Genomic DNA, 11330 nt, shown 5'->3' on the forward strand with positions numbered 1-11330 from the left:
CTCATGTAAAGAGGTTAAGTCGTCCTAGCCCATGTAAATGGATTATGTTAAAAGTTGTCATTTGTGTTTGGTGATATAATAAAGTTTTTAACTCTCCTTAACCCCGCTTAATCATTGCCAAACTGTAACAAACATAGGAAAACTCACTCCTAGAAGCTAGCTACAAGGAACCCAGATCTTTTATGACCCAAAATCTAAGTTATACAAATACAGGGTTCAAGTATGGGACATGACAAATATGTAAAAGCCTAAAAGGTAGAATAAGAGGATCTGCCTACACATACATGTATATATAATAATAATTTACATGAGATCAACATTATTTTTTTTATTTCACGAACTATGAAATAAAACTCCTATAACATCATATGATTCTTTTATAATATAAATCGATAATTTAGAAAATTGCTCGCCTTTTAACTTGATATTCAAAGACTCCTTATAATCATAGCTTTAAACTAGGGAGGCTGAAAAAACCCAAATTACGTATGAAGAGTTCCAAGGATTGCATGTAAAGTGTAGGATATACATCCAAGAAGTATACGACGAGTGTTTTAAATTTAAAACGTGTATTTTATGATTAGTACAAATTTGAATAAGTGTATGCAAATATCCAAGGAGTGTCCACTAAAGTTTGTATAGTGAATGAGTACGATATGGGTACGCCTCCAAATAGAAATACTCATGCAACATAGTCCACTATTAACTGCCCATTTGTTATTTTTTGACTTTACAGTTTTAAAAGACGAGGAATTGTCATCCTTTTCTTTATAAATAATAACGGGGTTATTGCTTAGTCCTTGATAAATAGACCCATCATGTTAAGAGGTTAACTCCTAGCCCGCATGGATTATCTTAAACTTGTTTTATTTTTAAATTTTGACAAGGAAAGTTAGCTTGTAGTCAAATTGTAAATAGCTCACTCTTAAAAGCTAGGGGTTAGAGGAAGGGAACTCATATCTCTTACAAACCCATGATTAGCTCCCGATTCGGTCAATATGACAATTTCACAATGTATCAAGTGAGAAGCATTAACTCAACCTTGGAACGGCCATGAGATATAAAATATAAGGGTTTTGATAGAAAAATTTACCCAATCTTCAAACGAGCAAAAACACTCACTCCTAAAATATAAAAATAAAAGGGCTTTTGATGGAAAAATCAAGGGATTCAATCTCGAATTTCCCTAATCTTCAAACCTCCAAAAGACCTAACTCATAAAATTGAAACCGCAACCCCAAAATCACCTAGTTCACTAGCATAAGAGCCAATCCAGATGAAATTGAATCTAAAAACTATACACAAAAGCAAAATTCCAAAAAATAAAAGTGAAAAGGATAAAGTGCGAGAAAAGGAACCTGTTCCTTTGGATTTCCTAGGGAATCCGACCTCTGAGATTTTGACGAAAATATTTACCAACTTATTTATGGTTTTCTTGGCTTCAGCTATGGGAAGATAGATGCAATGGCTACTCGAGGGTTTCTCCATTGTTCTCCAAGCTTTCATTTTCTCTTCCCTGAAGAAATTTATTGTTTTAAAATTATCTATTTCCATCTCCTTTACCATAATCCTTGGCAATGTTTTAAATGTCGGATGTCGGGTTCATGTCGGATGGCTGAAATTCATGTCGGATAGCGGAAATCGGGGATATATCGAGAGACATTGACTAAATATCGGATTGCCATATCGGGTAGGCGCATATGTATAATATAATGTCCTAAATGTAATCTAAGCATTCATAAATTCAATATAAGCATACTTTATAAATTCTATAGACTAAACATATAAAAAAGTAAATAATATATGGATTTGCGTTCATAAATTCTTTCTATCGGGTTCATAAGAAATTCTTAAACATGAGAACGGGTCAAACGATTTTGGGTATTTATCACTAAACCCAAACCCGATAATAAAAAACAGACCTTTAAAAAAAGTATCATATCGGCCGATTTTTCAAAGCTAAAAAATAGGCCGATATGCAAAAAACAGACCTTTAAAAAAAGTATCATATCGGCCGATTTTTCAAAGCTAAAAAATAGGCCGATATGCCCGATATGACCCTAATATTTCCAATTTGGCCCTGAAAACCGACATACGAGTTGAAAACGTCCATGTCGTGTCGGTCGGCCGACATGTCGGACATGTCGGTCGACATGTCGGACATGTCGGCCGACATGTCGGACATGTCGGCCGACATTTAAAACCTTGGTAAAGAATTAGTATTATTGTTGTATTTTCACCTACTCACCTCTGCTATGACCAACTTTGCATTTTAGAAAGAGTTTTTTCCCCTATCTTTGATATTTAGTTATACATAAATATCTTTATAGGAGTTTTGTTTCAATCAACCATTTGAGACCACTTTTTAGTTGATTTTTTTGGTTAATTGATCTTAACCTAACCTATGTCATAGATCATCCCTCTAATATATTTAGTTTTTGACAACTAATCACTATATTAAAAAAAACTTGATTGAAAAGTGAGTCCATGGACTGATTATTATAAAAAACGGTTTAAAGATAGTTTGTGTATGAATAGACAATCAATGGTGGTTTACGTAGAATGACCCTATTTTAAAGGTGGTTTCTTAGGAAAACCCATTTAGAAATGGATTTTTTTTTCATTTTATTTGTATATAACCTCAAATGATAGTTTTTCTCCTTCCTACTTTGTTGTATTAATAACTTATTATGATTTGGACAGTATGATTCATTTGCCCTACATATTGTATTTATTCCATTTTCGGCAATGATCTAGTGAACAAATAGCTGGGAAGTGATTAAGGTAGTAGTTTCTCCACTGGTTTAACTGTGCTGAGAAATCAAATCCATTTAAAGTTAAATTCGGAAAGATCCCTATGTGTTTTGAAGTGATTTGTACAAGACAAGATTTTAAATGTCGGATGTCAGGTTCATGTCAGATGACTAAAATCCATCTCCGATAGCGAAAATCGGGGACACGTCAGGGATATGTAATAAATATCGGATTGCCATATCAGATGTAGTGTATATGTGTAATATAATCTCCAATATACAATCTAAGAAATACTTCTATAGTTTAAACATACAAAAAAGTAAATAACATATAATGTTTAGGATCACTAATCGATTGTAGAAACTTGTTCCTTGATTGCATCTTGAAACAAATCAATATAGATGAAAATTGTTAATTTACTTTGTGAAAAATTAGAACTATCAAACTAACCAACTGTTTACATTGCGCAACACCAAAATATGTAAAAATAGATTGTCCTAAAGAGGCAGAGACTGAAGAGAGGGATGACTGAGAGAGGGTTGACTGTGAGAGAGACTGAGAAATAAAGAGGGAGACCAAGAGAATGAGGGAGAGTGACTAAGAGAGAGAGAGAGGGAGGGAGGAATGACCGAGAGAAAGAGAAGCATGACTGAGAGAGAGGAGGATGACTGAAAGAGAGAGAGAGGAATGACTAAGAGCCGAAAGGGATGGCTGAGAGAGAGGGATGACTGAGAAAGAGAGGGATGACTCTGGGAGAGAGAGACAGACAGAGAAAGAGGGATGAATAAGAGAGAGAGAGAGTGAGAGTGAGTGGAAGAGAAAAAGAGAGTAATTGTGTTGTGCAGTGGAAGTCCTAGTCTCCTTCCAACAGTGGAAGTCCTAATTTCTCCTGAAATAGAGAGATAAAGAGCTTGAGAAATAGCCTAAGCGAGTGAGCACGAGAGGACGGAGAAAGAATAGAGAAAGAGAAAACTTATGAAGAAGCACTGGAGGATCATTGGAGGAATGCCAAAGGAGACACTGGGTCAAAGAAAAGGCATTGAAGGAGAAGCATGAGTTGAAGAGACGGATTTGGGCAAAGGAGCCCTAATTGGATATTAGAGAAGAGGGTATAGTGTTTTAAGTTGGTTTTCAGGTCGGGTCAAGTTTGCAAACATTTGAAAAAAGCAAGCTAATAATTCCAAACAAATAACTCTAAAATCGTACGCAATTTGAACCCAAAATTGTTCCTACAATATGCGATTTTAGCCGATATGTCCCCAATTTATGCCCAAAAATGCAATACACTATAAATTGTGTCATATCGTGGCTGTTTGGCTCTGGATCCAACATGTTGGCCGCCATGTCCGACATCGCAACTGACATTTAAAACATTGGTACAAAAACATTATAAAACTTGAAATTTTAGTTAAAAACTCCAAAACTTGGGAGTATTTCACAACACTTTCTAAAAAATACCCCTACAAATTGGTTTGTGGGTGCAAGTGTTTGGCATTCAAAGATCAATGAGGATTGTTTAGATAGCACTATGTTATGTCTCTCCATCAACATGCTAAAGGCAACACTAGTTCATTCTCAAGTTAAAAAAAACTTTATTTGCTCATCAATAAATGTTTTAAATATCGGCCAATAAAACAATATTATTAGCGATTTATCAGTTTTGGGGGGTTTTCGCTATGATAAGTTCGATTCTAAATCGGTTATCGTTTGTGGATGTTTATAGGCGATAATGCGGCGATAAAGTGAGTTATCAGCCAATATTGTCGGCCTAAAGATCGGGATTATCGGCCTTTAGCTTGACTTTTAATTTCGGGCAACAGTCACCTATTTAATGCACTTTAAACCCGACCGACCCGAGTTTCTACTATTGGTTAGTAATCCTAAACGTAATTATTTACATTTTGGTATGTTTATATTTCATTAAGTTTGGTTAGATTACATTCTAAAATATTATATTATGTATATTACTATCCGGTAATATCACTTCGATAAACACTACTTATCCCCGATATATACTCGATATCTGCTATTCGATGTGGATTTTGTCTGTCCGATAAATCCCTGATAACCGATATTTAAAACCTTGTCATCAATCTTTTCAAAAAAAACCTTGTCATCATTTGATACATCAGGGAAAAAGAGGAATAAAGAGAAAGCAAGACAATCTTAAGAGCCACTGAAGAAAGTTAAATACGATATGAGCAGATTTCTCAGCTCATCAATTGTTACTTCATAGGGAATGTAGATTTTGAAGGTAAATACGGCTGTATGATGATAGAAGACCACTTACCAAGAAGGTGGTGTACCTTCCTACTAGTTCATGTTTTAGTCATGCAACTGCAGAGCATGTGCCAATCATCCTTTACATATTATAAACTATAAGGATGAATGATGAAGAAAGGAACACTGGCTCGTTCCTTGCATAGCCAGAAGTCTAGATACTTGAATCAGGACAAGTCTCTATCAGTCAAATTCAACCAAATCTCTTGACAATTACAGAAGATTGATGGGAGCCGATGTAAACACATAAAAAATGCTCAATCATATATATATAAGAAAGACTTCAAAGTGGGATGATGTATACAAATACCAAATGATAAGACATCCAAATAAGTCAAAACTAGCACAACTGAAGAACACTTTAGCATGGTGCTGAGGTTTCTGATTCCATGTCGCATGACATTGATACAACCTATCTACTGACCTTGGTTTATCGAGGAATATTTTCTGTAAAGGAGAGGGTCTTGCTTAAATACGACAAGAACTGAGAGAAAAAGAAAATTAGACATTATGAGACGTGTGCAGTCCAAACCACAGATAACTGGCTCATACAACATGAGAATGAGGGAAAGTGCTCATTAAGGATCAAATGCTCAATCTCATTGTCGACTCCTACGCGATTATTCTCCCTCTTGAACCATTATTTCATGCAAGAGCACCTTAAGAAGAAAAATAAAAAGAAAGCAAATAGCGGTTCGTTCTTCTGCTTCTTCAACCCAATGGTCAGGTTATGAAGTATCGAAACTCAAAGAAAGAAGTGACGTGCTTTGAGCGGTTCCTATGTGGCATTCCCTTCCCTGCCTTCCGTTTTAGCCTATTGAATATTATGCCCCTGTTCACCTTCTGTTTTCAATGTTTGCTTTATAGGACAACTGAAACAAAATTCAGAGTAAAAAAGTTTGCTCTTATATCTTGAACTAATGTGCACCGCGTGCAAAGCACGACCTCCATTTTTTTTTATTTCCGCTACACTAATTCTGTATTTAATACAGTTTTTGCATGTGCTACAGTAACATTTTAAATGGTACAGTATTCCGGCCGAGCTACAGTGATAAATACTAGTCTTTTATGTGGCATGGATAGTCAACCTTGGATCCTCCTGTTTTTACTTGGATCCTCCTGTTTGTACTACAGTAACAATGGTACAGTAATTCAGTGTAGAATTTACTGTGGCATGAAAAGTGAATCTTGGATCCTCCCATTATTATAGAGGAATAGATGTCTCAATGCATATTGTGCTAGAGGCATTCCCCATAATAAGCCAGGTTGGTAGTACATTTAAGATTTACGACAAACTATATGGATAGCTTCCAATAGCAATTTAAGGATTACGCCAAACTATAGTAAGCCATTCAAATCCAATTTTTGGATGATATATTTTCTCGCTAATAGAAATTTCTTTATATTTCACCTAATTCTCTGGCTTAATGAACTTTTGCAATATGAAAGATTTGAGTAGACGGCAACCATCAAGACTGCTGATCTACTAGAAATTTAGTCCCTTTTCTTTCCCTCTCTCTCAACAAAATACGTAAGGACTCTCCTTTACATAATCAACTTATTATTTAGAACTCAAGAGATCAAAACCCCCAAACCCTAAATTGGAATTAAAAATTGAATATTTATGTGAAGAGTGGAGAAGGTTCTTACTTGGCAACTGTGCAGTCCTCCGTCTGATTTACGTCATTGCTTCCGCCTCCGATCGCCATTCTCGCTGCTTTCGCTCTCGCTTCGCCGCTCTGCTACGCCCAAGTTCTTGGCACGTGTTCTGCGCGTGATGATGTTCTCGGCAACTGAGGCCGGCCCAAATTCATAGCCCAAAGCTAAGCCTAATTGTTCCAAATTCTTTTTTGTTTCTCCATTAATTTCATTATTATTAGTTCCACTTTTTCTCGATAATTTAGAGGCAGCAAGAAAGGCTTCTTTAATTTCCTTTCACATTTGTTCAACATCTTTTTACAAATACTCACTAGTACTTCGGGGTACGCGATGCGTACATAACAAAAAAATGCGATGGCATTTCAGAATAGTTTTTGCAAGAGTGGAGCATGTGTAGAAACGGCAACGACGGCGACGAAGTTCATGAAGAACGAAGCAGACATGCACTTGGATGATGTCTGGTCGACCGCGGGGTTTGGCCCGGTCGACCGGAAACGTACACATTACAGGGTGCATTTTTGGATCTCTAGTCGGTCAAGCGCGAGGCTAGGCCTGCAAACATTGTAATTGTCAGGCTGAGTTTTCAGCCCTCTGGTCAGTCGACCGCGAGGTCAATGGCGGTCGACCGCGACTCGGGTATGGGCCTGTGCTTGGTTTCCTGATCTGTTTGGGATTGATGTTTGATATAAATACAAACACGATTTGTTTAAGATTTCTCTCTCTAAAAAACACAGAAGAGATACTTTTGAGCCGCGTGATTGGGAGATTTGATGAGAAATTTGAGAGATTTGTTTGAGAGATTAATTTGTGAGTTTTGAGTGAATTTATAATCTCTATTTGTACTCTCTCTCTCTCTCTAATAGTAAAATCCATCCTCTCCTTGCCTTATGGACGTAGGCAACTTGCCGAACCATGTATAATTTGTGTCTTGCATTGTTTGGTTCTTGTTTTACCTATTGGTTGTGATTCTATCTCAGTTTGGTTGTGTTCTTTTCGGATTCCGCTACGCACAACAATTGGTATCAGACCTTCGGGTTTGGCTTGGGGCTTGTTTGGAGGATTCTCTGCAGGATTCTCGTTTGAAGAGATCAGGTTATCAACATGGGTGAAGCAAGTACATCGGGATTGTCTCTTTGAAGGCGATACAAGGTTTGAGCATCAATAACATTAAAATTAATGTTCAGAAGTTTGATGGTAAGATAAACTTCGGTTTGTGGAGGTGTCAGGTGATAGATGCGTTGGATGCCCAAAATTTAGAGAAGACTCTTGAATTACAAGAGAAACTCGTTGATATGGAGGAGAAGATTTGGAACAAGGTTAACAACAGAGCATGTGGGGTTATTAGTGTAGGCGTTAAAAATTGCTTATAGGTTCCCGCATGCAGTTCGAGACGAAGAGAAGACGAAAAACGTCATTATCTGAATCAACAAGGGTTATCTGATGCCGGCAAGCGCATGAAGCGAATCGGCGAACCGTTGATGACGTAGCAACAAGCTATCAGAATGGCAAACCAAGTAGCCTGTGCGCTCACTAGCTACCTCCAATGGCCCGCACATTCATCAGCCACCTCCAAATGGCCCATGCACTCGTCAGCCATCTCCAAGTGACCCGCGTACTCGTCAGCCGCCTCTAATTTAACAAAACGCATAAAGCGAATCGGTGAAGCGGATAAGTCAACGAAACAACGAAATGCACGTAACGACGAAACAAGTCTAACCCGAATGAACCGGAAAAGCCCCTGGCGATCGAGTCGGGTCAAAACGACTTCGCCAAAGCTAGGCGTCGGTCTTGGCCACAAGACCGAGCCACCAATGGTGGCGCTAGTGCGCTCGGTCTTGGCCCAAGACCGAGCCACCATGGTGCGGGCTTTTGCGGTAATGGCCAAGCTCACTCACAAAAGTGGCCGCATCGGTGATCAGAAGGCGAGTAAACATGCCGCCAAAAAGCCCAAAACGACGTTTTGTATCGGGATTGTCATCGGGATTCTCTGTCGCAGGGCGAGCACTCCCAACATGCTTTGATATCATCCCTGAATATCGTTCAACGTTGCTAACCTACGGATAATCATCAAATCATCAGTTCTTATCGAAAACACTACATTACGGAAAGTCTATAAATACTATAGCCTAGACTCTTCATTGTAAGAGGACTAAAATCAGAAAGCGAGGTGCTGTCAACGTAAAGCACGTGTAGCACAGAATTTAAAGGGGGCTATTCTAGATCTTGGCAAACCTTCAGCATTAAAAAGTTAAACTGTTTCATGAACTTTTCGAAGATCTGGAATGTCTTTGTTTACTTTCCGCGTGTATGTTCTCTTGAGATCATAACTTTGTTTTGATTCTCGAGATATTATCTATATTATTCTCGCATTGGTCGAGATTAAACACTTTGTACATTACTTCTTTGTGAAGTAGAGCTTTTAATAATACACTCCTGTAAACCAGATCGATCCGTGACCTGATCGCACAGATCTTAAACGTATTCACTTGGGCGACACGAGCAACACCAATCCTCAAGTAGACAAAGGTCCGTAAGTTATAAAATTATTGTTTTCTGTGATAGATTTGATTAAAAGCTATGTTAACTAAATTAGATTTTCCTATTGTCGTTCCAGAAAAATATCTTATACAAAAGATCACACTGACATTTATTGCTATTTCTTGGAACTTGTAAATACGAATCTAACGGTTTGCTAACAGGTATACAATGGATAAATGAAAAAAAATGATTTTTTGATGCAAACAAACTGCAACCAGCAGGAGATGCTAATCAGCTCTAACGATTTTTCATGCCAAGAGCAGCAGCTGTCGAGTGTCTACACCCAAACCAAACGAATAAAGATTCCTGGGAATGCATGTAGCGAGTACAAGTTCAAGTAACCAGTTAACACCAAAGTTAGATAAAATACTCTCCCGCCATTCTATCTCTTCAAGATCTTCCATCGTCCCCTGATCTTGAAAAAATAAGTTTTAAAAGAGTAAATTTCTGTTTTTAATTGATAACACAATATTTAAGTAGCGGCGGATGTTTATATTATTTTGTTATGGGATTTTAAGTGTAGACGAAGAATCGGAGACTCATTCTTAAGATCGGGATTTTGAACGAACTCCTTGCTAAAACTATCTTGTGTCTGACGCGCATTTCGCCCTCAGCAAATTCGCTTAAGCGGCTCCTTTTTTCCAAGTCTATCCAATGAAACTAGATTTTCAGAATCACAACCAGCAAGGTTCTGTTTAATGAATCTAAAGGCCACCTGCAAATTTTCTGTGAATTTAAATGATGTAGGGAGCTCGGTCAGAGGTCAGTTGAGACGACCCAGTTTAATTAAACGACTTCGCATGAGCTAGCATTGCCAAAGACGTTTAAAAGAGCCTGCAATTGAACGGATTTCCGTTTATATGCCCGGCACTAAAAGTTTAGGGAGGCCAAGGAGTCGCTCTTCAAGAAAAAAGCAATGCTCTCCATCCTTTGCAGCCGAATTTCGGACCCAAAGCGAACTGGGTTCCGTATTAAAAAGACAGGACTCGTCACTCCTTCAAAGAGCACATTCCAGAAGCATAAACGCGCACCCTGAATGATGGCTTCACTGGTCTGGGCTCGAGTCTTCAGCACGAAAGGCGCAAGACACGCAAGGAGACAATTTGGCTAAGAAATCACCAAAAATCAACGTCGAGAAGGAGGCCAAAAATCAAAAATAGGCGGATTCGGACAAGTGCACTGAGACACCCGAACTCATCAACCAGCCAAAACCGTGCTCAGACAGGGCCAAGCAGCTATTAGTGGCTCAGCCAAACGTCCGCCGTCGAGCCCAGGCCACATTAGTGGGTCGTCCAACCCGAGCCACCAAATGGTGGCCGCGCCCATGGTCAGCCAGCTTCACCGGCCCGACACTGCCGCTCGCCTCCCGTGGCCCATTTCTGGAGTTTTCGAAGCATCCGTCCTGTTCGCGACTAACTCCTGTACCTTTGGTGAAGTCGCCACGACTGTTGACCTCAGAACCTATCCAAAACAATTCAAGATTAAAATGGTAGACTGCCTTGGTCCTTCATACGAAACGGGCAAAGCTCGATGGAACAACAACCCGAGCTATTTCGGAGAGTGGGGATCGTACAGCGTCCTCACTGTCAAACATCTACTGCTCAAAGTGCGCACCACCTCTCAAAACTCCAAAGACACCTCATTTACACATTTGCTGTGGCCTGCATAAGAATTCATGACGCCGTCTAAGACGGGGTGCTATAAAGATCAGGAGCTCGTTAAGCGATCGCACCACGAGGGTGTGGTCCGACAAAATGGGCACTCCTAGTCAAGACGCCAACCGGCAAATTACCTATTAGAAGAAAACGGTTGTCAAACACAACGTTATACCTGGACGTAGCATAAAAATTAACCTCATAAGTTCTCACACACAGCTCAAGATAAAAAAAAAGACGGATGAATCATTATTAACCATCACGCCGTCGGTCAACCAGAACGATTACTCTGATATTGTACGAGCAAGAAACAGCACACATCGAGTCTATGAAACCTAAGACGAATAAAGGAACAACTCCACAGGAGTTTGCTCGAGGTGGACCGCCGGACGCGTGCGACAGCGCTCTGAGATGTTCAGCAGAAGTTTCTGCCTCTAAAGGTTG

At 39.0% G+C, this 11330-nt stretch overlaps 1 protein-coding gene across 1 annotated transcript in view; it reads right to left on the reverse strand.

The window, feature by feature from the left end:
* Nucleotides 1-7057, reverse strand: part of LOC109846266 (protection of telomeres protein 1b-like) — a gene marked incomplete at its 3' end in the record, with an annotated part of 28052 nt that extends 20995 nt beyond the window's left edge. Inside the window, exons 1-2 of the mRNA XM_020415492.1 lie at nt 6685-7057; nt 1359-1516 (exon numbers count right to left, since the gene is read on the reverse strand). Coding sequence (XP_020271081.1) covers nt 1359-1516; nt 6685-6743 — 217 coding nt within the window. The remainder of the gene's footprint in view (nt 1-1358; nt 1517-6684) is intronic.

This window comes from Asparagus officinalis, chromosome 6 (genome assembly GCF_001876935.1).
Source record: "Asparagus officinalis chromosome 6, Aspof.V1, whole genome shotgun sequence".
In the NCBI taxonomy this organism is placed as follows: Eukaryota; Viridiplantae; Streptophyta; class Magnoliopsida; order Asparagales; family Asparagaceae; genus Asparagus; species Asparagus officinalis.